The 27486-nt window shown below is 42.6% G+C and overlaps 1 protein-coding gene across 2 annotated transcripts in view; it reads left to right on the top strand.

Annotated features, from left to right (window-relative positions):
- The window catches only part of UTRN (utrophin), a 930516-nt gene that overhangs the window by 839032 nt on the left and 63998 nt on the right, over positions 1-27486 (top strand). For both annotated transcript variants that reach the window (XM_069769124.1, XM_069769123.1), the window contains exons 67-70: positions 3958-4069; positions 20975-21111; positions 23692-23730; positions 23861-23926. In XM_069769124.1, the coding sequence (XP_069625225.1) occupies positions 3958-4069; positions 20975-21111; positions 23692-23730; positions 23861-23926 (354 nt within the window). The remainder of the gene's footprint in view (positions 1-3957; positions 4070-20974; positions 21112-23691; positions 23731-23860; positions 23927-27486) is intronic.

Genomic DNA, 27486 nt, shown 5'->3' with positions numbered 1-27486 from the left:
TTTCAACTGCAGTTTTCTATTGGAGCAGCTGAAAATCCGCAGAAAAGAAGTGACATGCTGCGGAATGTAATCCGCAGCGTTTCCGCGCGGATTTTTCTTCAGCATGTGCACAGCGTTTTTTGTTTCCCATAGGTTTACATTGAAATGTAAACTCATGGGAAACTGCTGCGGATCCGCAGCGGTCAAATCCGCTGCGGATCCTCAGCAAAATCCGCAAAGTGTGAATATAGCCTAAATGTATTATAGTACACTCCAGGCAACCTGCGGGGACCAAAGGACAATACGTTATTTAGAGTTACCCTCTTCGGTGTTTTTCGAATCTGCGTTGTGCAGTTCAGTTTTGTCTGTGATATTCTTTTATTTTGGAAACTTGTTGATTTATTTACACCGCTATTTCTATCCTCATTTTGTTTGCTTTCTGCAGACGTTTCATATAATATTTGGAGACCTTTCTTTTCTCCATGTGTCCAATAATACAATTTAGAAGCAAGTTGTTTACCAAGCTTAAATTAAAGGTCATCCATGCTTGCATTTTTATCAGTGCACCAGGTTGCTCAAGTGTCCTGGAAAATGGAAACTCCATAAGAAAGAATAATGTACTGCAACAACATTTTCAGCGTTTTGATAAATAAACTCGGTTAGAAATATATATACCGCATATATATATTTTTTAATCTAATAAAGTCAGAGAATTCTTTTCATCCATATAGAACCGATCAATTATTTTTCTTAGCATTTTAATTAGCTAGCTTCATGCTGAGCATGTACAGTAGGAGACAATCGTTTCTACTTTTCTAGTGTCTGGATCTAAATTTTTAATTTGATGGGTTTTAGTTACAATTTATTGTTGTGTTTCAGGAGTTTTATTGAAAGTTTTTTTTTTTTTGCAAAATATGCTTTGTTATCTGTGTTCACAATACTATTATGGATTTGTTTGGTTTTACAGGATTTAAAGGGAACCTGTCACGTGACAAAAACTCACCTGCAGATATGGGGTTAATCTGCAGGTTAATAGGGTTCTGAATCTGCCCGGTGCTCGCACTTAGATTCCTCCTAACTTTATTGCCCCGAACAGCGTTCGTCTTCCAGTCATAGATGTAGCACCGGCACGGTTTCAGTCAACGCTCAGTGAATAGAGCAGTGACTGTAACCGCGCAAGACTGACAGAGGCTCTAATGACCATTGACAGCTCAGAACAGCTATTTGATCGCTCCTCTGGCCGGCACTGTGCTTTTAGAAGCTGCAATCAGAGGCATCAGAGGAGAGGTACAGGACACTGGAGATAGCCAGATCCAGCAATCTGGAGGTCTATAGAGCAGCACTTTCAACCAGGATAGCAAATAGCTTGTATGCTTCTTGGCTAGGAAAGTAATAAACTACAGAGGCTGTCGATAACTTAGGCAATAAGTACTAAACTATAAAATTAAAACTTCCTCATGAGAACGGAGAGGATTTTTAATGAGAAGTAAATTGCAAAGTTGCCAGTTTTTATAAGCACTTGCCAATTTGTACCATATATGAAGTTCAAACAACCCCATGTACTTATGTCCAATGTGTGTTAACCTTTGTTGTTACCTGTATGAAATATTAAGGAAATGAAAGAATATTTTTCCAATACTTTGGTGATAAAAGCTCTGGCCTTTTAAGTGAAGGAGAACTTACTTGTCAGGGCTCTACATTTTCGCCCTAATTTTACAGCTCTGAGACCTCCTGCTTCTGAGCTCCGACATACAACTGTGTGGAGAGTGAAGCATCTAACCACAGAAGATTCTCTTACTTCATGCTGAAAGCTAGCCATACACATGAGATGGATGTTGGACGAACGATGCTTCCGCCAATCTGTCGGCTAGCAGCCAGATCGGCCACACACAGGAGCGCTTGTTCAGCCAAGTGCTCCTGTGTTCTCCATGAGAAAACCATCACCAGACATGGATGGTGAAAGGTTAGAGAGTTTAAATTTGGACATTCTGGATCCTTAACTCCCCTGACAATCAATTGCCCGGAACACCATACACATTAAACAGTCAGCTGAACCCGTTGATATTGATGGGTCTAATGTATATAGGGGACGTGACTGTCCAGCCATTTCATGGTCCTTTGTTCTATGAGGTGACCAGTGTTGGTGAATAACATCATTTTAAGCTCAGATGCACTGTGATATTGGCCTCACTTTCACCTGTAGCCTCATAGCTTGCAGCTTAAAGACAAATGATATCTCTGATTAAGCCAACACTATACAAACACAAGTATCATGTTGAGATATTACCGATAGTTTAAACGGGCACCAGTTATAATCTTAATAAAGTTGTAATTGCATTTTCCAACCCAAAGTTGTTTGCTCAGTAACAGAATTGAGGGTTTATGTTCTACAGGAGTTTTCCCAGGGCTGTAAATACCTTCGTGAGAAGCTCATTACAGTTTGTTTGAACACTTTTCATAAAACCTTATACCGAGATGAACACAAGCAGCAAATTGGCTTTTTACTAGGTTACATAGAAAATAATTATTATTATATTTGTGTATCTCCCCTAGGGTCATAGATTGCAGTATTAAAGCCATCAGTTTCAACATCATGGCCATAAAGACTGCTGATCAAATTACATTCAAAATGCGTTTTCCCTGTAAAAAAAAATGGACATTTTCCAGATTTTCGTGTTATATTTAATAAGTCTGCGGATATTTTGATGTGAGCAATAACAGTGTACCGCATCCTGCTCCTCAGGCTTATTGGCACGTATTCCCTAAGCTCTTAGTGCTCACGTGACAAAGTTAATAAGGCCGCTCTCATCATTCGGTGCTAAATTTACATGGCAATTAAAGGATAAGGTGGCCAAGACTGATTAAGTGGAGGGAAGCTTCAGAAACAAAGATAGTGGCTTGTAATAATTAATGGTTCTGAACTGTGACTTTGCACTTAACCTGCTTCTGGTGGAAAATGTCAATATTCGGACAAGAGTTTAAAAGTTTTACTATAAACTCATTAACTTTTAATTGACAACTGACGTTAATGCTATTAATAAGGGAAAACAAAAACTTTCTAATGACTAGGAGCTGTGCTTTGCAGCACAGAACTGTATCGATAGACGAGAGCCATGAGGACCTGAAGTGACACATCTGTTCTGCTTGGAGCATTTGTCGACTTGGACACCTCCTTTGTGTTAGATAGTTCACTTGACCACCCGTGGTACCAGTTCAGAGGAAAGAAGGATGAATTGTATACAGTAGGCTGTGCACGGAGTACACACATGTGTCAGATCCTTCAGAGATGTACTTCATAGCAACTTTCTTCCCTGGCTAATAGATGAAATAATTAATATGAAAGTATTACTGATTCTCCTTCTTTTTCACTTTTTAGGCCAGCCTTCCTCACAGACTACACAGCACTCCTGTTCTCAAAATGGCTGATGACGGAGTGTCACATGACCAGACGAGTCCATCCGCTTCCTCCAATTGAAACACTGTTTTCCCATGTGCAGTATTTTTCAAGTGAAGGAGGTTGATGGTCAGGTTTAATCACTTGCTCCTCCACAAGCAGTTAATTTGAGAATTGAAGTGCTGTGCAGTCTATGAGGAAGGCTAGCCTAAAAAGTGCAATAGTAGGAGAACCTGTAATACTTACATATAACTAACTGCCTTAAATTCATGTCCTAAGCAACCCTTTAATTTGAAGAACTGTCTTGGGGAGGGAGGGTTACAACTTATTCATGCGATATCAGAACTGACATTTTCCTCTAATACCAGCTGACTCTTTCTCCTCTCTCACTTGCCCACAGTAAGCCTTTTGTCTTCTTCTATAAAAAGATGTTTTCTTTCTTTAAAACTACAAATAAAACAGAACTTGCAGAAGGTATACTGTTTGGTACTATATTTATGCACTGAATGTTCCTATTATTGGAGGTTAAGTTATGTTTAAGTTATATAAATAAGTTATATTTTTATATTTTTCTGTTATTACAGGTACCGGAGTCTGAAACATTTCAATTATGACGTTTGTCAGAGCTGTTTCTTCTCTGGAAGAACTGCAAAAGGTCACAAGCTGCATCATCCAATGGTGGAATATTGCATACCGGTAAATACCGTAACATTTATAGATGTTCCTGTGGATTATAGGGTTCACGTCACTACAGTTTTAAGAAAACTGCTAAAGACTAAAAAGTGCTTGTACCATCATCAGTACCATCAGAGGTAAACAACATGCACATTTAGTGAACTGGTCTGTGTTCCAACGTGCTAGGTTATGTTCGCACAACATCTTTTCCTGACATTTTTGAGCAGGTCCGCTAATATAAAAATCATTTTTATTTCTATAGCACCAACATATTCCACAGTACTTTACATTAGAGGGATCTTATACAGAAATTTTTAGGTCACTCTTTAAACTGTGGATGTTGGGAATTAATCGAATTGATATGAGTAGTGTATTCCAAAGAATTGGTGCGGCACACGACAAATCTTGGAGACGGGAGTGTGAAGTTCGGATTATTGAGGATGTTAGTATTAGGTCATTAGCAGAATGGAGGGCACTGGTAGGGTAGTAGACTGAGACGAGAGAGGAAATGTAGAGTGGTGCTCAACCGTGGAGAGCTTTGCCCGTGAAACAAATTGCTCCTCAGCCTATTCAACACCCCCCAAGCTGCTCCCTGACATATACTCGTCACGGAACATGGAGGGGTTAAAATTTCAGTCTGTTGGAAAATGAATGAAAGGGGTAGTGCAGTCTTATTTCTCCACATATAGTGGAGCTTAGTCCAGTCTTATGGACTTGAATAGGTATAAGTGCATTACCAGACAACAGCCCATATCGTTGATTTTATGCTGCTCCTACCGTTACCTACAATTTTCAGCTGACTTATGTGAGCTTTTGCATTAATAAATCCTAATCTACTGTACTTGTTGCACAGCTCCCTAATATATCTGCATACATTCACATAGAGGTCTTTTGTATTTTGTTACTCTTCTCAGCATCACATGACTATTCTTTGCTCCACTTAAATCAGAACTTTTCTTTCCCCAGTGTGATCTGGAATTGATTTGCACACCACTTAACAGATGTGTTTGTCATACTTGAACAAGCTGGCATCAGTGTCTGTCTCTGGGAAGCTGAAAAATATCCCACTGTCTCAAATTCCCTTTTCTGCATTGTCTTTCTGTGCAATTAGATTGGAGGCCTTTTATTTATGGTTGCATCATGCAGGTATAAGTAATCCATGGTCTCTTGATCACCAAGTGTTGATTTCTCAGTAAAGGAGCATACGTAATCCATTCTGATAGTTCTAACTGGGTTTGGTATATTGATTTTGGCCCTGAGTCAACATTGCTTTTTCTCCAGTTTTCTTCCAGTTTTTTGCTCTTTTAAGTGGCTTTAGTATTTGTGCATTATTGTCTAAACATTTTGCAAGCTTTTTAAGCTTTGACACAAAAATTGAGCTTCTCTTGAGTTGGTACACATGCAGCTCATAAACCCATGTTCACAATGGCCATAAAATATATAAAACCTACAAGAGAAAAAAAAGTGCAAAAACCCTGCGATAGCTAAGTAAATAAAAATCAAAAAGTGCATTTAAATAACACAGACTTTTTAGTAATACTGTTTTTGATCAAAAATAGCATAAAAGTCATCCCACCATGACAAGCTAAAGGTACCGTCACACTCAGCGACGCTGCAGCGATACCGACAACGATGTCGATCGCTGCAGCATCGCTGTTTGGTCGCTGGAGAGCTGTCACACAGAGAGCTCTCCAGCGACCGACGATCCCGAGGTCCCCGGTAACCAGGGTAAACATCGGGTTACTAAGCGCAGGGCCGCGCTTAGTAACCTGATGTTTACCCTGGTTACCAGCGTAAACGTTGAAAAAACAAACACTACATACTTACCTTCAGCTGTCTGTCCTCCGGCGCTCTGCTTTCCTCTGCACTGTCAGCGCCGGTCAGCCGGAAAGCAGAGCGGTGACGTCACCGCTGTGCTTTCCGGCTGGCTGGCGCTGACACAGGATGCAGGAGGAGTGCAGAGAAGCAGAGCGCCGGGGACAGACAGCTGAAGGTAAGTACGTAGTGTTTGTTTTTTTAACGTTTACGCTGGTAACCAGGGTAAACATCGGGTTACTAAGCGCGACCATGCGCTTAGTAACCCGATGTTTACCCTGGTTACCAGTGAAGACATCGCTGGATCGATGTCACACACGCCGATCCAGCGATGTCAGCGGGAAGTCCAACGACGAAATAAAGTTCTGGACTTTCCTCAGCGACCACCAATCTCCCAGCAGGGGCCTGATCGTTGGTTGCTGTCACACAAAACGATTTCCTTAACGATATCGTTGCTACGTCACAAAAAGCAACGATATCGTTAACGATATCGTTATGTGTGACGGTACCCTAACTCTGATCGGGACAAACCTTACCATATGTCAATGTTGACCTCAGTGTGAATAAGGGCAGACAAAAGGACTGGGCCCAACCAGTGAAACACCAGTCTAGGGAAGCCTTATATACAATTTCTAGCTCAGAAAAGGGATGTCACACCCCAGCTTGCACAGAATGCAATAATGCAAATAAAAATCACAAAAATTGAGCTTCACTTGAGTTGGTACCCATGCAACTCATAAACCTACAAGAGAAAAAATGAGCAAAAACCCTGCTGTAACTAAGTAAATAAAAAGCAAAAAGTGCATTTAAATAACACATAGTTTTTAGTAATACTGTTTTTGATCAACAATAGCATAAAAGCCATCCCACCACAGCAAGGTAACTCTGATTGGGACAGTCCTACACTGTCTAATATTAAAACTTTACCATGTGTCAATGTTGACCTCAGTGTGAATAAGAGCAGACTAAAGGACTGGGCCAAACCAGTGAAACACCAGTCTAGGGACGCCTTATATACAATTTCTAGCTCAGAAAAGGACGGCCACACCCCGACTTGCACAGTATGCAAAGAAAAAACTCAAAATTTTAGCTTCACTTGAATTGGTACACATGCAGCTCATAAATCCATGTCCACATTGGCCATAAACCATATAAAACCTACAAGAGAAAAAATGAGCAAAAACCCTGCTATAACTAAGTGAATAAAAAGCAAAAAGTGCATTTAAATAACACAGAGTTGTTAAGGTTTTTTTACGTCATTTTTTTCCTCTACAACTTTGCTTATATCAATGTATTACTTAGATTCATTAAATGCGACTGTTAACAAATGCCACATCTCACTCTAGTCCCTGTCTGGAGTAATTTTTTGGGGGGTTGAGTTTTCAACCTGGCACATTTTTAGAAAAACTTGCAACTTTTTAAAGGCTTAGCAACTTTTGGTGCTGAAAAGTTGCAAAAACTGGATAAAGACAACAATTAAAATAGTTTTTTTAATTTTGTGCCAAAGTCATGAACCTCATACGCTAATTTGAAGGATTTGGCGCTAAAAAATGACAGCAAATACCGTAGCACAAGAAAAGTGACTTCAAGAAATCAAAAATGATGAATCTGGAGCTTTGTATCCATTTATTTTAAAAAGAATGTTCAGCATACTAAGACATTGCCTCTTGATGTAGTCTATAGATGTGTATATCTGACTTCCAGTTATTAGCATTAAAGTAGTTGTCCACTAATGAACAACTCGTTCTTAAATTCTAAAGTGCCCAGCTCCTTTCCAGCGATATACTGTATCTGCAGTGTCTCCCAACAATCATGTGACATTGCTATGCCAAGTGATTGGTGACAGTGTAGCTGATCAGTAGTGCTAGTAGGCTGCAGTGCTCACATGACATAGCACTGTCATGTGACTGCCAGATAATAAGGCATTGACTTTCCTGAAAAGAGGATTCTCTATTTTTTATTATCTTTACAATTTACCTTTTATTAAAAATGCTCTCCATTTTGCAGAACGGAGGAATTTATAATTATCTTGTTTATTTCTTGCTGCTTCATTTATCAGTCACCTCTGCAGTCTCTCAGCAGTGACCAGTCTTTTAGGCAAAGAGCACAGCGCTTTCAAGCTCTTTGCTCTAAAGCTTGTAACCGCTGCTCTGTGGCTGGCTGGATCTGCCAGCTTTAGTGCAGAAGGGCTATTCTAATGCTGTAGAGGCAAACTTGCCTTTGCTTTCAGCATCAGAGAGGGCACAATTCCGACATGTGGTACATCCATGTATGATACTCTTTTAAGCCTGTCTCTGTAAGGCAGGCTGCATGGTAGTTCTCACCTCACTATGGTGCAGTGCCTCTATCCAAATCTTGCTGGTAATTCTAGAGGAAGGCAAGAGAATCTTCCTTTTCTGCCAAGGTTTGACTCAAGAAACCCCTGTCCAAGCTCCATACGCACTTACAAGAGATGAGATCAAAACAACTTAGCAGTTTTATTTCACAGAAGTTAAATGGTGAAAAGGGCAGGAAAATGAATATAGAACAGCAAATTATGTAATCTAGCACAATTACCACTCCTCCATACTATCCCCAGGCAGTATGGACCTATGTGCCAGGGCTGGCTGAGGTTATACTATAGGATAGGCCACTAGGGTGATTTGCAGTATGAGAATTAGAATTCTTTACATATGGAGCGCCCCCAGACACAGGGCCACGAGTTCTCGGTCCCGGGCCTCTCTGGTTCGGTTCTGAGGCTGTCACGGTGGCTAGACCCGGTCCGCGACCCTGCTAAGGGGCGTCCAATAAAAGGTGATAGGAGTCTGTCAAGGTTTCGTGACGCCACCTGTTGTGTTCGGTCAGGGTGACCCACGCTGCTGTGGGGTCCGCTGGAGTGATGGAATGGCAGCTGGATGGTATACCTTCCCACAGGTGAAGTATGTCCCCAGGGCTTCCCAGTGAGGTGGATGGTGATGGTGTGAGGTGCAGTCAATAACGAGGACACAAGGTTGCAGTCTCTTTACCTCTTTACTGGAGACTTCAGGATCCGCAATCTAGAGCACGTTTAACAGGGCTATCTGAGAACGGCCGGTCCGATGTGCATATCCAGAATTCCCTTTGTAGGTGGAAATCGTTGCCTACCAATAGCGCCTGTGTGTTGTAGTGCTACCCTGCTGAGCATTCGGAATAGTCCTCACAACTTCTGTTCTCGTTCATTCGTTCTTTCTAATTCGTTACAGATGTTTCTAGATCAACGTCCCCTAGGTATGTTATGGCTAGGACGCACCCGTATGACGGGAAGGCCAGGAGTTCTTCTGGGACCCTAGAGACGCCCCTCTCCCACTGTTGCCCCCTATGTCTTCGTAGGTGTTTAGGTGAGACAGCCAACCTATAATTAACTGTCCTGCGGAGTTTGAAGTAAAGCGTAGAGTCAGTTACTCCCTCGGTGTTCCGGCCAGTAGGATGTTGCCTCGGTCTCACAGCACGACTCCTACTGGCTCTCCTTTGTGCTTGATCTCGTTTCTCACTGTTCCACAATATCCTTCGCTTCGTGTCTCTTTCTTAGTATACCGCCATGAGGTGTGCATGCGCGGTTCTGTAACGTTCTATTCTGGTCGCTAGGTGCCTGCCAGGTTCCCACGCCTGACAGGGACCCCCCTGTGTCTTCTCCCTGCAACACCCCCTGCCACGGGATGTTGCCTGAATCCAACCCAGTCAGATTCTGACTAACTTCCTATCCAACCCCTAGTTTTACCAGTGTGAGGAGTGGCCCAATAAATAAAGCCTTTTTCTCCCCCTAGTGGCCGGAGTGTGAAGTGTAGTATGTGCTGGTGATACCTGGTCAGTAGAATTCCTTCAGTGCCATCAGACGTACCATCACTCCCCTTAGTGGCAGAGCGTCATGCTACAACGACCAGATCTCTGGGGCGCTGCACATACACTTATGGATTACAGTTGATGATGATGGAGACACATGGCAGGCGACAATAGGCACTCACTTTCTAACAGAAACCATATAACCTGGCTGCATCAATACAGTTAACAAGGCCAGCCTTGGAGCCCAGTTGGCCCACATGTTGCTTGCAGAAAAGGTTACACTTCAATATAGCAAGATTTCCTTAGTGACAGTTCTAAAATGAGCTCCATAGTAGTAGAACCAAAAGTCCCAGCAGTATCCACACTTCATCATTTCTGTCATGAACTCCTTATCTGTAGAAATGCAAGTACCAGCAATATCTACTCACTTTCTGATGCAGCAGACCCCGGGATCCGCCATGGGGCTGCAGCATTTATACCTAGGAGCATAGGGAACAGATGGCAGGATTCTTCCTCTACAAAAGCCAGGAGGTGGTGGACATTTCCTAGTAACCTGGGTTTTCTGCAGATGGGTACAGCTCCAGAATATGTTCTTATTTCCTCACACACTGAGCTGCTGGGCTGTCAGCACTCACTCTGTGTCTCTGTCCTGCGCTTTTCAGTGTCAGACTCTCTATGTTCTCTAATAGAGGAGTACACACATGTCCCTGGGCCCTCATGTCTTCTCCAGCTTGCTCAGCCAATAGGTTTTTGCCTTTGTTGCAACTCCTCTTCCAAGATGTAAATAAGAGATAAGTCTCCTGGGAATTGTAGTCAAGGGCACTGCAGTGAAAGTAGCATTAAAGGGGTTTTCCACTACTCAGACAGCCCCTTCTCAAATAGCATGTTTGCATGTAACAGCACCTATGCTCACCTCCAGTGCCGACACTGTTCCAGCGGTGTCGGCACTCACTCTCCCAGCATCACATTATACACCCAATCGGTGCTGACTTCACTCTCCCCACCTTCGGATGAATCAAACTCTCTGACTTCCTCTTGATGGTTTGATTCATCTGAAGGTGGGGAGAATTAAGCCAGCCCTGATTGGGTGCATGGCTCATGTGACATAACAATATAACGCTATCCCTGGGAAAGCAAGTGCCGACACTGTTGGAACAGCTCTGGTACCAGAGGGGAGTATGAGTGTTATTTTACTGGTGCAATCATGCTGATTGATATGGGGTTGTTCGAGTAGTGGACAACAACTTTAATGTCTGCTACTGTCAATGTCTGCTTGTCCCCAGTTGCAGCAGTCTCTGCACACCATGCTCTTCCTGTAGATGCAACACTTGCTGCTAACCTAAACGGTCACTCCTGGCAAGCAAGAAGCTGGGAGGCCGGGGAACTATTCGCTCTTGAAGACCGAACATGGGACAAACCCTTTAAGCTTTATGATCAATCAACAGTTTATGTTCTTTTTTTGGCAGTTACATTTTGTGCACCAAATATAAGATCCAGCGATCTCTGATTATATTATTGTCTGCTTAACTTCTTGGCATCTAAGTTTACCTAAAATTCCCAGAAGCACACAACACTGTAATTCCTTTCAAAATGCCTTATTTTTTAATAGTATAGAAGTGAAAATATACATTTGAAGAATGATTGCTTTAAGACAAGGCAGGCAATAAACGACTTTTTTCATCGTTTAGAAGGTTGGAAGAAGCACTTAGCATTTTTAAGTGGAAATGATTTTCTTTGTCTGTAAGTGAAAAAGATTTTGTCTGTGTAACATTTCTTAGGGCTAAGATGGAACTCTTCAACCTTACTAAAATACACTTATTTCGTTATTACGCTTGATGCTTGCCTCCCAAAGGATCGATTTGTAGTGGCTGTAATTACTGTTGATGTGTTATTTGTACAGTGACGCGGAATATTGTATTCCCCTATAAGAAACGAATATCGTGACAGGCAACTTGTCAGGAATTGTTAGCGTAATTACTAGCTTACTGCATTGAGTCGGGAATACTTCATACATAATAAATGATACTTGCAAAACATTGCATTGTTGTTCTCATCTACAGGACACAAGCTTATTGCAGAAGGAAAACTAGTTACACTATATATACAGTACAGATCAAAAGTTTGGACACACCTTCTCATTTAAAGATTTTTCTGTATTTTCATGACTATGAAAATTGTAAATTCACACTGAAGGCATCAAAACTATGAATTAACACATGTGGAATTATATACTTAACAAAAAGTGTGAAACAACTGAAAATATGTCTTATATTCTAGGTAGTGTTGAGCCACCTCCCTAGTGTTCGGGTTCTGTTCGGTTCGTCAAACAGGGACGTGTTCGACGAACTGTTCGTCGAACGTTCGACGAACACTGTCGAACCCCATTGAAACCAATGGCAGGCAAACACAAACACATACAAACACATGGAAAACACATAGAAAACACCTTAAAAGGTGTCCAAAAGCTGACAAACTGCTCAGAAGACACAACAAACACATGGAAAAGTCACAACTACATATAGTCACGTGAAAAGAAAAGAGGTGGAGGAGTAAAAGGAGGAGGAGACACAGATATAGGCATGTCATGCCCTTCCAAAATCAAGAAAGGCTGGAGTAAAAATCTATACTCTACCAACACCCAGACGTCTTGACAAAAAAAATAAATATCTTTAGGTAGAATGACGGCGGGTCAATTCAGAACACTTTCCTTAGAAGACGTAGTGGTACCCCCGTTGGGAGTTGTGCCAATAAATGAACACAATACATTCAGACTAATCCACCATTTGTCATATCCAAGGGGCAGGTCAGTAAACGACAACATTGACGTGGAACCAGGTACAGTACTATGTACTGTAGCTCCTTTGACGAGGCAATCAGGCGGGTCAAGAAGTTGGTAAGGGGCGCCCTAATGGCCAAAACAGACATTGAGGGGGCTTTCCCGTTACTACCTGTGCCTCCGAATAGTGTCCTTCCATTGGGCTGCTTCTGTGAAGGAGCATACTACATAGATCGCTGTTTGCCCATGGGGTGCTCCATATCCTGCTCACTATTTGAGACGTTTAGTTGCTTCCTCGAATGTGTCGTCATGGACGTTTGTAAGGCGGCACATATTATCCATTACCTCGACGACTTCTTATGCCTGGGCCCAAAAGGTTCGCCACAGTGTGAAAACACGCGGCTGTCCACCTGTGAGAAGGAGAGAGCTGGAGGGAGAGTGGACACCCCAGAGCCGAGGGGTTAGATTGAGAAAGAAAGAAGGCGGTGTAGCTTGCTTCATGGGTGGGGTACTCTGCTGAGTAGCATAAATTGCTATTAGGCCCAAAAGGATTTCCTGGGCCAAATGCCGTTAAAAAATAGTACTTGGGTAAACAGGCCGTGTAGCTTGCTTCATGGGTGGGGTACGCTGCTGAGTAGCACTAAATTCTACTAGGCCCAAAAGGATTTCCTGGGCTAGATGCCGTTACAAAATAGTAGTTAGGTAAACAGGCGGTGTAGCTTGCTTCATGGGTGGGGTACGCTGCTGAGTAGCACCAAATTCTACTAGGCCCAAAAGGATTTCCTGGGCCAGATGCCGATAAAAATAGTACTTAGGTAAACAGGCGATGGGTGGCTGGGCTACTCTGCTGACTAGCAGACACTGAAGCTTTGGAGCAGACCTCTGAATCCCAGGCCATAGTATGAGTAAACAACTCTGCAGATGACCCCGCCCACCTGGAATTGCCAATGGCAACGTCATGTAAAACTCAGCAAGGGGACTAAATAAGAGTCTCCATTTTTTCCAAAAATTCGTCCACAGACACCACTTAAGTGGCATCAATTTTGCCAGAGTTTTTAAAACGGTTGGTGAGGTGATTTTCAAAAATCATCAAGCTTTTAGTCTACCCAAGATGACAAAGTCCTTGCGGATCCAGGATTTGTTCATCTTGACGAACATTAGTCTGTCTACATTGTCACTGGATAGCCGCGTGCGCTTATCTGTCAGCACACCACCAGCAGCGCTGAACACACGTTCAGAGAGAACGCTGGCTGCGGGGCATAACAAGATCTCCAAGGCGTGAGTGGCGAGCTCAGGCCATTTTTCAAGATTGGAAGCCCAAAATGAGCAAGGGTCCAGTTCCACAGTCATGGCATCGATGTTAACTTGGAGATACTCTTGTACCATCCTCTCTAGGCGTTGGCTGTGCATCAGACTTCTTGTCTCCTGTGGCCTTGCAAAGGATGGTCTAAAAAAATCTTGAAACGATTGGAAAAAATTGCTGTTACCACCAGATACGATGTTACTGTTACGGTTTGAGTGATGACTCGATAGTCCCACGGTTGGCAAGTTAGAACTCAGAGATTGACTAAGTGCACCACTGGTGTTTTGTGGAAAAGCAGATGTTAGATTCTGTAACAGTCTCTGCTGATACTCCTGCATGCGTGAATCCCTTTCTATGGCAGGAATTATTTTGCCAAATTTGCTTTTGTATCGGGGATATAAGAGTGTGGCAACCCAGTAGTCGGCATTACTTCGGATTCTGACAATCCGAGGGTCATGTTGCACGTAGTGCAGCAAGAAGGCACTCATGTGTCTTGCTCATCCAGGAGGACCAAGTCCTTGTTGTCTTGGTGGTGGCGAGGTGAGAATCATGCTTCCTTCGTCTGCCCTCTCCCCCCAACCTCGCACAACATAAATTTGATCAAGGTCTCCCTCATCTGATGAGCCTTCCATGCCCAGCGCCAGTTCGTCCTCCACTTCCTCGCCTCCTGCACCTTCTTCAACGGTTTGGCTGCTACCATGCGCCCTCGGTAATCCCTCTCCCCCAGCCTCCAATGCCAGCTGCCTTGGTGCTGCCAACCTTCTTGACCTTGGAGATATGATACCTTCTGCATACGACTCCTCCTGTTCCTCCTCCTCTTGTTCCACCACCTGACTCCGAACACTGTGTAAGGTGTGCTCCAGCATGTAAATCACCGGAATGGTCATGCTGATAATGGCATCATCAGCACTAAACATCTTCGTTGCTATTTCAAAACTGTGCAGAAGGGTGCATAGGTCCCTGATCTGAGACTACTCCTGCAGGGTGATTTGCCCCACCTCTTGATCTCGTTGGCCCTGGCTATACGTCATAACGTATTGCACCAGGGTTCGTCTGTGCTGCCACAGTCGCTGCAACATATGCAGAGTTGAATTCCACCGTGTGGGCACATCGCATTTCAGCCGGTGAACTGGCAGGCCCAACGACTTCTGTAGAGATGCAAGTCATCGAGCTTGCGGGATGCGGACGGTGGAAGTGAGCACACAGCAACCGTGCCCTCTGCAGAAGCCCATCTAGTCCGGGATAGTGGGATAAAAATTGCTGGACAACAAGGTTCAAAACGTGAGCCATAAAGGGCACGTGTGTGACATTGCCCCGGCGAAGTGCCGCACCCAGGTTTACAGCATTGTTGCACACAGCCTTCCCTGGCTGCAGGTTGAGTGGAGACAACCATTGATGGAACTCCGTCTCCAGAGCTGACCACAACTCCTAAGCTGTGTGACTCACATTTCCCAGACATTTCAATGTAAACACTGCCTGATGCCATTGAGCCCTGGTGACCGCATAGTGAGGAGGTGTGCAGGATTCCTTCTGCGCAGTTACAACATGGGTGGCATTACCAGACAGGCTTTGGGTGCAGGTGGAGGACCGAGAGGAGGTTGAGGTTGCACTTGATGGGGCAGACGGTGGTTGACCCGGCCCACTAGGCTACATTGTAGCACAGTGAGCTTCCCATCTGCAACTTATGCCTCATATCCATGTGACGGGTCATGCATGAAGTACTCAAGCTAGTGATTTTTTGGCCTCTACTGAGATTTTGTTGACAAATGTTACAGACAACATGAGTTGGGTCATCCTTTGCGATGTAAAAAAGTGCCCAGGCTATGCAAGGCTTAGAGCCCGTGCGACCTGAAGAGCCACCATGACTTCTGGTCTGAGGCACAGTTGGGGTTGAGGATGCAGTTGTTGACGTGCTTCCAGTACTCCGTCACTTTCCAGGAAAGCGCACCGTTACCTCGTCGTCAGACTCGTCACTAGCATCCTCCTCCACCTCCTCTGCTGACCTCATGGACTGGCGGACTGGGGGTTGACAGTAAGTGGGGTCTACAACCTCGTCATCATACTGTGTGTTCTCACACCCGTCATCCTCAGAGCCAACCTCTTCCTGCCCCGACCGAAAAGTCAAGTTTTCGTTCCAATCAGGTGTCTCAGTCTCATCATCATCTTCCTCATTGTCTCCACCAAAAGGAGTTACAGTTTGGGAACGAGGGTCTACATTATGCTCAGAACCTTCTTCATCTGGGCCTGGATCCGACTCACAAAGATTCTGGGCATCAGTGCAGATCATTTCCTCGTCTGGATTCACAGAAGCTCTGGAGCAGACCTCTGATTCCCAGGCTATAGTATGCGTAAACAGCTCTACAGACTCAACCATGTGTGTTACCCCATGCTCAGATGGGCAGCTGGAGACTTGGGAGCTGTGAGGAAGCAAGTGCGATTGGGGTGACAACTCTGAGGACTCGAGTAGTTGTGATGTTGAAGTTGACATGGAGGAGAGCCCACTTGAACGAGCACTTGATATCCATTCAAGCACCTGCTGTTTTTGTGCCTCATCTGGAATTTTTGGCGATGCTTGTTGCGATGGTCGTAAGAAAGGGATCATATTAGATTGTCCACGAAAAGACGTAGACATCTTACTTTGGCTGGAAGATGGTCTTTCTTCTGCAGATGTTACTGTTGCTTTACCACCTACCCTACGGACACAACCTTTTTTCCCTTTCCAACACGCCTATTCCCCTTTCCACCAGCAGTAGGCCTTTTGCCACTCATTTTAGTGCTTAACTAATTGGCAACTCTGTATCTGTAGTTGTTGGCACAACAACCGATGGATGAAAACCGAGCACAACTGAGTGGCCAAACTGTGGTACTAGGCCCAAAACTATTAACTGGATTAGATGCAGTGAAAATTGAGATACATAGGCGGTATAGTTTGTTTCACAGGCGGGCTACTCTGCTGACGTGCAGACACTGCTTCTAGGCCCAAAACTATTAACTGGATTAGATGCAGTGAAAATTGAGATACACAGGCGGTATAGTTAGTTTCACAGGCAGGCTACTCTGCTGACGTGCAGACACTGCTCCTAAGCCCTAAACTATTAAATGGATTATATGCAGTGAAAATTGAGATACACAGGCAGTATAGTTTGTTTCACAGGCGGGCTACTCTGCTGATGTGCAGACACTGTTCCTAGGCCCTAAACTGTTGTGAATTCTGTGGCAGAGCTCCCTCCTGTGGTCACAAGTGGTACTTCGGCTGATTCTCTCTGTGAGCTTCTGTTGGTGGAGGGAAGTGGTACTGCGGCTTCTGAGTTTCCTCCCTCATGTGATCTGGTGAGGTCGTTAGGTGCTTCTCTACTTAACTCCACCTAATGCTTTGATCCTGGCTTCCTGTCAATGTTCCAGTGTTGGACTTGCTTTTCCCTGGATCATTCCTGTGGCCTGCTGCTCTGCATAGCTAAGTTCTTCTTTGCTATTTGTTTGCTATTTTTTCTGTCCAGCTTGTCTAATTTGTTGCTGGAAGCTCTGGGACGCAAAGGGTGTACCTCCGTGCCGTTAGTTCGGTATGGAGGGTCTTTTTGCCCCCTTTGCGTGATTTTCTTTAGGGTTTTGTGTAGACCGCAAAGTTACCTTTTCTATCCTCTATCTGTTAAGAAAGTCGGCCTCACTTTGCTGAATCTATTTCATCTCTACGTTTGTCTTTTCATCTTAACTCACAGTCATTATATGTGGGGGGCTGCCTTTTCCTTTGGGGTATTTCTCTGAGGCAAGGTAGGCTTATTTTCTATCTTCAGGCTAGTTAGTTTCTCAGGCAGAGTTAGGCGCAATCCACGGCTGCCTCTAGTGTTGTTTGGAGATGATTAGGGATTGCGGTCTGCAGAGTTCCCACGTCTCAGAGCTCGTTCTATGATTTTGGGTTATTGTCAGATCACTGTATGTGCTCTGACCGCTATGTCCATTGTAGTACTGAATTGCCTTTCGTAACACTAAACTATTAACTGGATTAGATGCAGTGAAAATTGAGATACACAGACGGTATAGTTAGTTTCACAGGCGGGCTACTCTGCTGACGTGCAGACACTGCTCTTAGGCCCAAAACTATTAACTGGGTTAGATGCAGTAAAAATTGAGATACACAGGCGCTGTAGTTAGTTTCACAGGTGGGCTACTCTGCTGACTTGCAGACACTGCTCCTAGTCCCAAAACTATTAACTGGGTTAGATGCAGTAAAAATTGAGATACACATGTGGTGTAGCTAGATTCACAGGCAGGCTACTCAGATGACTATCAGACAATGCTACTAGCCCAAAAGGATTGGCTGAGCTAGATTACACCAAATGCTGTGACAAACACTTGCACAGCACTGGCACAGACCTGCCTGGCAAACAGTGCTATGAACTGCTGTAACCTACCCTGAAAAGGGCTGATATTACAACTAGTCCTGACTCCCTAAACCTTTCTCTCTGAAAATTTGCTCCAAAAAAACACTCTTAGACTGTATAGCGCCCACAGCAGCAGCGGTGCCGTCTAACACTAAGCTGCAGCAGTGAGGAAATGGTGGCAATGGGGCAAATCGCTGGTTCTTATAGGGCAAGGACATGTGACATACACAGCCAATGACACATGCCCTTGCTTGTGTGCATCACATGCATATTGCTGTGTGTGTGCGCACTGCTGATAGGCTGAGAGACTGCACCGCCCCACTGTAAATGTGGGGGAAAAAAAAACGGGGATCGGCATTATTTCAGCACAGATCTATCCCCCGCCCACTATACACTGAAACAGTCTATTAACAATGATAAACAGTTTTAATGTGCAAATCAAGTTAGGCTTTTGGTGAACGAACAGTTATCGAACAGCCGAATTTTAAGCAAATTGTTCGAGTTCGTCGAACGACTCGGAACACCGCCCCAAAACAGCTCGAATTTGAAATTGGCGAACAGTTCGACTCGAACACCGCTCATCTCTACTCATAAATCAATACATATTAAGGAGGACAAAGAGTCAAAACTTACCAAAAAATAGATGAAATTTTATTAGGAATACATAATATATACAATAAATATCAATTGCATGGGTTTCATATGTACAAATAAGTGACAAAATCCATAGGTGTAATTAATGGCCGAGGGAAGACTAGGGAAAAGAAAGACAAGCACCTGTAGTGGATCTGTTCTTATTAGTCCAATGATATGTACTTGTGGCCAGTTGCATATAGTACAAAAATAACAGTAATTGCTCTATTTTGGTCAAAGTACCATAAGCACAATTCCTTTAGCGTGCCTGTAATTCCTACATAGATATAAATAACCAAAGGCAATAGTTACCCATTTATGTCATCAGATCCCATCTAGACCTCCGCCATGAACTCTGACGTGCGTTTCACGTGTAAGTAGTCTCGCTTCCTCAGGGGGCACATAAGGGGCTCTCCAAATGGGACATGACATCCACTAATGATTACAGGAAATTTTACATTTAAAAAGTCAAATGACGCTCCTTCCCTTCCGAGCCCTGCTGTGCACCCAAACAGTAGTTTTCTCCCTCATATGGGGTATGGGCGTACTCAGGAGAAATTGCACCATACAATTTGTAGTGCAATTTCTCCTGTTACCCTTATGAAAATGCAAAAGTTGGGGCTAAAATGAAATTTTTGTGAAAATGTGATTTTTTTTATTTTTGCGGCTCAACGTTATAAACTTATGTGAAGCACCTGTGGGTTCAAGCTGCTCACCACACATCTAGATTAGTTCCGTGAGTAATCTAGTTTCCAAAATGGTGTCACTTGTGGAGGATTTACACTGTTTAGGCATATCAGAGGCTATCCAAACGCGACATGGCTTCCGCCAATTGTTCCAGCAAATTTAGCATTCAAAAAGTCAAATGGCACTCCTTCCCTTTCGAGCTCTGCCGTGTGCCCAAACAGTAGATTTCTCCCTCATATGGGATATCGGCATGCTCACGAGAAATTACACAACAAATTTTGTTGTCCATTTTTTCCTGTTACCCTTGTGAAAATAAAAAAATTGGATCTAAAGTTAATTTTTTGTGGAAAAAAGTTAAATGTTATGTTAAAAATAAAAATTCCTGTGATGCACCTGAAGGGTTAATAAACTTCTTGAATGTGTTTTTGAGCACCTTGAGGAGTGCAGTTTTTAGAATGTGCCACTTTTGGGTATCTTCTTTCTTATAGACCCCTCAAAGTGACTTCAAATTTGATGTGGTCCCTAAACAAATGGTTTTGTAAATTTTGTTGGAAAAATGAAAAATTGCTGGTCAACTTTAAACCCTTATAACTGCCTAACAAAAAAAAAATTTGGTTCCAAAATTGTGCTAATGTAAAGTAGATGTTAACTATTTTGTTTGACATATCTCTGTGATTTAGGAGCATGGAAATTCAAAATTGCAAAATTTTCAAAATTTTCGCTAAATTTCCATTTTTTTCCCCAAATAAACCCAAGTAATACCGAAGAAATGTTATCACTATCATGAAGTACAATATGTCACGAAAAAATATTGTCAGAATCACCGGAATCTGTTGAAGCATTCCAGAGTTATATCCTCAGAAAATGACAGTGGTCAGAATTGCAAAAATTGGCCCTGTCATTAATGTGCAAACAACCCTTTAAGGTTAAGGTTATAAAGGGTTTAAGGAAGGAAAAAGTTGATCCAGCTTCTGATCCACAGTTCAAGGAGACGTGATAAAATCATGAAGTCTTTTTTCCAGAAGACTTAAAAATCAGTAGAAAATGTCTAAAATTCAAAATACAGGAAACAAGCATCCTCTATGGTATAAGAATAGTAGGGGACACGTTTCAAACGTAAGTGCATTCTTAGACTTGGTTTAAACGCCACCATTTGATTACCATAGTATGTCCTATTTAAAGGATCAAATTCTTACTTGGTGTGCTAGGTGTTAATTGCAATTCCTTTTTGTTAAATACTTGCTCTTTTTCCCTCCTGGAGATTGGGCTGGTGCCAGAGTTTGTCATTCTATTTTTTGTCCAGAAGTCAAACTTCTATGTTAATTATTATGCAGATTTAGTGGAACGCTGTCAATCTGCTAGGCTGGAGGACAACTCCTGCCAAACTTTCATTATTTAAATTACTCTATCTTTCAAATTCATGTAGTGCAATAGGTCCCAGATGATACAATGGAAAATGGCAATAAGCCAATAAACTGAAAAGTTACATCTGCTATGTATAAATGTTTGATTCTTTTTTTTTCCTCTCTCTCTAGACAACATCGGGGGAAGATGTTCGAGATTTCACAAAGGTGCTGAAAAACAAGTTCCGTTCCAAGAAGTACTTTGACAAACATCCAAGATTAGGCTACCTACCGGTGCAGACTGTTCTTGAGGGAGATAACATGGAAACGTAAGTCACCTGCTAGCTTATGCCTTTGAGGTAACGATTGTTAGCCATTAAACTGATGCAGCCAAATTGTTCCGTAAAACTGGCACGTAAAAATGAAATTTCGCCCCTACTATTAAATCTTTGGCTGGGAAAGGTCAAAATGGAAGAGAAAATATCCTTGTTTTCTTGTCAAGTTTTTGAAATTCACAGGATGAAAGGATAATGTATTAACTGTAAAAAAGATATTTCCTTGTCCTACCAGAAATGTAAATCAAACGTTCCTTCGCGTTCCAAACTTTGGATAATAGTTTTTGATATTTTGTATACCTATAGCTTAAAGATGTAAAAATATGGAAACCAGAACTTGAGTCAACTTTAAAGATGTGAAACTTTACCTCTAACCTTAAAAATATTTTTTTCCCCAACTTCCTGCATAAATTCCCATTCGAGCTACAAAGATAAGCTCTTGTCTACTAAGATTCTCAGTAGCTGTCTACATGACAGTAATAAATAAAGACTGATAGCGCAATTAATTTATCTGATATAAAGACAATTAGATATAATTTTTCAGTTAAAAACATTTTCTTTATTAGAAAATTAATTTCTAATAAATATCATATTTTTTAATATATTAAAATGTTATATTTGTCTCATTTTTACGACAATTTGATGTATTGTTTGATGATTTTTTAAAATTTTTGTAAGGGTTTTTATTCAAAAATGTATTACAGGTTCCAAACTGCGGGCAACACGTATCAGTCACTCGCTGTACATTCACAGCCATGTATGTTTGTCATTGAAATGCTGCGGCGTTTCAGAGGAAAACATATGTTTAAAAGCCTCCGGGGACTCAGCCTTGCTACTGATTAGTCTTACAGGCATGCGGATATGGACAGAAGCTCGTCAGTCTCTGTCAGCAGGCGGGGAGAAGCTACCGGGTACTCGTCAATATGACCAGTCAATATCGCTGCTCAGTCCCTGGCGGATATTAAAAGTATATTTTCCATAGACAAACACACATGGCTGTGATCATACTGTCAGTGGCTGATACATGCCGTCTACGGTTTGGGCAGCATATATCAGCTGACAGGTTCCCTTTAAGGTTTTTACTTTGAGAAATCCATGACTGATCCATTTCTAAAGGTCTAAAACCCAGACCTAACAGGTCCTATTGAATTTAATTGGGTTCTTCAGGTTTTGTTTTCGGTTCCTACATTTCTTTCCACTCATGCTTGTTTGTTTTTTTTCTTCATCAGGTTTTTTTTTTACTTTTTAATATTTAATAGCCAAATTAGTGTAGCATGTTGTGTTCTATCCAGTAAAAACAGAAACCCGAAGGATCAATTGAAGTGACTGGTTGCGGGAATGGATCATAACAGATCCATCAAATTAATCTTTGAGTCTGAAAAAAAGGTCGTTGCAACAAACTATACCGCTCAACTCATTAGAAAAAAGCATGTGTATATATATGATTACTGGCCCCAAATTTTTACCATAATAAAAAAAATCCTATTGGAAATAATTTAGGACATTAAAAAACTAAAATTGTTTCTAGGCAAGTGTGATTTGAATCGTTAGTGGATTTTTAGTAAATTTCAAAATGACAGAAAAGTAGTTTTATTTTCTATGATAATCACCAGAAATATTGATTTACATTGATTCATTAATTTATTTAAGGGGAATCTGTCACTATATTCATGCTGCTCGAAGCATGGGCAGAGTGAATCAGAACCTAGCTGCCTGATTACAGCCAAGCATATGTTTTTCTGAAATGTAGGGGTGACGTCTCAGAGAAGACATAATTTGAAATGACAGCTAAGGACTACAGAGAGAGAGTCCGATGCAGCCCCAAACCGGCTTCTCCCCACCCCGCTCCAGTTGATTGTCAGATCTTTCCCTATGTTAATACATGGGAGAGAGCTGTCATCACCTAGGGACCTAGCCGGAATAGTCAGGTCTGCAGCTTTTCAGTGTAAAGCATTCTTGACTTCAGTTGTGCTGCCTGAACCACAGGCAGCATGAACCTCATGACAGGTTTCCATTAATTTCTATGTATGTGAACAGTTTAAGTGGCAGAAAAAAAAGGTCTGATTGTCACAAGCCGAGTTCCCCCATTAATAGCATACGATGATCTATACAGCGAGATTCAGCAATGTCTGCAGGGTGGTTCTTAATAACAGAACTTTACATATACCTAAATGATATTCTCCATTATTGCCTTGGACACGCTTCTGGTTTCCTGTGTATTGTTCTACACGGCTATTATCTCCTGGCACAAAGAGGCTCTTCTGACCTAGCTTCAAGCTCCATTGAACCTCATTGCAATTCCTGGCACATTTATTAAGAAAAAGATTTATTATAGCAGTTATCCTCAATGAGATTACCTTGGACTGCAAAAAAAAATCACAAATGTTCTGCGTTACTCCTGCAGGATGTTTTGAGTGCTTTACAGCAGTCTGCCAGGAAACCTGCACTGGAGCTTCTTTCTTTATCACTCTCTTGGGCATTAAAAAGGATTTGGGCTTTTGGCTTTTCGGCTGTCACTATTTTGACATTAAAGTTTTTTTTTTCTCTCTTGGTTTCCTTCTTGTTCTTTTACAGCCCTATCACACTCATCAGCATATGGCCTGAGCAGTTTGAGTGAGTATAATGTCTATGTCGAGCTCCCCGAGTCCCGCTATTTATTTCATTCTCTGTAATATTCCACACTCAGCAGCTTATAGGAATATGCTTTTATTTAATCCATGCCTTATTTTTTTATGTGTTCTAGTCCTTTGCAGTCCCCTGAACTTTTTGACGATGACACACATTCCAGGATAGAGCAGTATGCCAGCCGGTAAGCATTGGTTGCAGTAGTATGCTTTCAACAGGAAAATTACAGTTGCTTCACTTGAAATTAGAGGTTGATTGCATAAACTTTGTAATGCATTCCTATGTGTTCGTTACCTGAATCACAGGGACTGCATTTTCGAGAATGGCTTCATAAAATACTTTAAAGATATCTAACACATTATTGGGAGAGTCTGTGTTCTGATACCTCCGTTCATAACCAAATCGAATCAAATGAGGTCTTCTTAAGGTGTTAAGATATGTTTTACAGTTTGTTCTAAGATGTGAAGACAAAAAAGGTTTTTACACAATGACTACATACATTTATATAGTTTACTGATATATCAAAGACAAAAATATACTAAAACATACAAAACAAAATTGATACAGGATATTAAAACACATAAAAATAGACAAAACCTACAAAATCGAAAAATTGTTTATGAACAAAGTAGAGATAGATTTCATCTCACAAGCTCATTTACCTCTAACCCCTGGCCCATATTCCAAGTTTCTCCATATACAGCGTTATGGATAATTCCCCATACTCTAAAACTTGAAAAATGTAACCTTACTTAAAGAATCAACACTTTTCAGTCCCTATGCACACCTAGAACATGAAATGACTATGTAGATGTGTGTGTTTGTGTGTGTAAGCAAACGCATACACAGTCATTACCGGTCTACACATGCAGTTAACTAAGGCACATTGGTCATTAAGAGTTTACATTGTGCAGAAATGTTTTAAAAGCTGGAAACCTCACAAGTTAGAAGAAAAAGACTTTGATCTCCAGTTATACATGTATGATTTGCATCTCTGACAAGATTGTCATCTTCAATTCAGTTTGAGCAGAAGTGTATAGAAGAGGGTACAGAGGCAGATATTCTGCTGTTTTCTACAAAGCTGAAACTCCACACTTATTTACATATTTATTAAAAAGAAAGAAATTTGTTTGCCGATCATCACGACATAACTGTTCAAGAAGTTTACTTCAAAGCAGGAACACTTACGGTAGTTGAAATCCAATTTACATCCTGAGCCTCAGAAATGATTAATGATGCTGAAAGAAAATTAAAGGTGTAGATTCCTATTGCTTGCAAACTCACAATGATGGAATGCTTTTTGAATGAATATTTTTGTATTCGCTAATTGTAAGAAGACATATTTAATCTCAGTGCAAAAGCCAAATATTTGCAGTGTAGTTAATGGTTTGGGCTCCCCCATTTCCAGCCATCAGCTGGGTTAAGCTACAGTATATTGGACTTATTTTTATCAATGACCCGCTGTGTAATGCAAAGAGCAATTCTCTGCTCTGGCTGCTACATGGGTTTCTAAGAAGTGGAGACCCCCTATATAACATAATAGGGCATATAATGAGGATTTTTATTTATGAGACATAGGGCCCGATTAATCAAGATAGGCATTGTTCATGCCATTCTGCCATTCATGCCATGATGAGGTGGTGTGCTGGAGTCAGGCACTCCTGATTCATGAAGAGATGCATGTCTCTTCATGAATCTGGAGCATCTGATGAGTGTTGCATGCCTGTGGTTTCTCAATGTTAGAAATCCAATTCCAGTCAGGCAGTGGAGTGAGATTTCTGGCATAGGGAACACTACAGATTGTCATTAATTAGACAAGCTATGGCATCACACAGCTGCCGTGCCCCTGCCCCACCCCAGGTCAGTTAATTTTATCAGAGATAGGAGAAACTGCCATTAAAGCACCAAAAGTCACAAAATGTTGGTGTAACTCTTAGTTGCGCTTAAATTTTGCGACTCTTCAAATCTCTTACACCAGAATTTTGATGTGAAAACTTTGATGAATCAAACCTAATGCCTTTAATGTACTTTATTGGTTTTGGATGCATAGTTATCCTCCATAAATGAAGACTAAACTTCTTAAAGTAAACCTCACACCTGATCCATGCTGTCCTGCTAGATATATTTAGATATTTTTCCCCTGAAGAGCTCTGGCGTTTCAGAGAAAATATATTAAGAAGATCCAGTTGGGGACCATAGTCGGAGACTGGACTAGTCTGGCTGCTCTTCTCAGCACTACTAGAGATAATGCTATCTGTCATTCACCTCTAAGGGTACCGTCACACAGTGCCATTTTGATCGCTACGACGGTACGATTCGTGATGTTCCAGCGATATCCATACGATATCGCTGTGTCTGACACGCAGCAGCGATCAGGGATCCTGCTGAGAATCGTACGTTGTAGCAGATCGTTTGGAACATTCTTTCATCGCTGGATCTCCCGCTGTCATCGCTAGATCGGTGTGTGTGACACCGATCTAGCGATGCGTTCGTTTGTAACCAGGGTAAACATCGGGTTACTAAGCGCAGGGCTGCACTTAGTAACCTGATGTTTACCCTGGTTACCAGCGTAAATGTAAAAAAAAAAAAACAGTACATACTTACATTCCGGTGTCCGTCAGGTCCCTTGCCGTCTGCTTCCCGCACTCACTGACTACCGGCCGTAAAGTGAAAGCAGAGTACAGCGGTGACATCACCGCTGTGCTGTGCTTTCATTTTACGGCCGGCAGTCAGTGAGTGCGGGAAGCAGACGGCAAGGGACAGACACCGGAATGTAAGTATGTACTGTTTGTTTTTTTTTACGCTGGTAACCAGGGTAAACATCGGGTTACTAAGCGCGGTCCTGCGCTTAGTAACCCGATGTTTACCCTGGTTACCCGGGGACCTCGGCATCGTTGGTCGCTGGAGAGCTGTCTGTGTGACAGCTCTCCAGCGACCACACTACGACTTACCAACGATCACGGCCAGGTCGTATCGCTGGTCGTGATCGTTGGTAAATCGTATAGTGTGACAGTACCCTAACAGTGCTGGGAAGAACCGCCCGAGTCAGCACCAGATTAGTCTCCTCTTCAGCTATGGTCCCCAACTGGATCTCCAAAGTTTATTTTCTTGGAAACCTGTTTAACCCCTTTCTGACATCGGACGTACTATCCCGTCCATGTGGGGTGGGCCCCTATGACCATGGACGGGATAGTACGTCCAGCGCGATCGGCGGCGCTCACGGGGGGAGCGCCGCCGATCGCGGCCGGGTGTCAGCTGCCTATCGCAGCTGACATCCGACACTATGTGCCAGGAGCGGTCACGGACCGCCCCCGGCACATTAACCCCTGGCACACCGCGATCAAAGATGATCGCGATGTGCCGGCGGTGCAGGGAAGCACCGCGCAGGGAGGGGGCTCCCTGCGGGCTTCCCTGAGCCCCCCGCAGCAACGCGATGTGATCGCGTTGCTGCGAGGGTCTTACCTCCCTCCCTCCCTGCTCGAGCCCCGGATCCAAGATGGCCGCGGATCCGGGTCCTGCAGGGAGGGAGGTGGCTTCACAGAGCCTGCTCAGAGCAGGCACTGTGAAGCAGCCTGCACTGCTCTCAGATCGGTGATCTGACAGAGTGCTATGCACACTGTCAGATCACCGATCTGTGATGTCCCCCCCTGGGACAAAGTAAAAAAGTTAAAAAAAAAATGTTCAAATGTGTAAAAAAATATAAAAAAAAATATTCCAAAATAATGAAAAAAAAAAAAAATATTC

The sequence above is a fragment of the Ranitomeya imitator genome, chromosome 5 (genome assembly GCF_032444005.1).
Source record: "Ranitomeya imitator isolate aRanImi1 chromosome 5, aRanImi1.pri, whole genome shotgun sequence".
NCBI lineage: Eukaryota > Metazoa > Chordata > Amphibia > Anura > Dendrobatidae > Ranitomeya > Ranitomeya imitator.
This window is presented reverse-complemented; position numbering and strand designations above follow the sequence as displayed.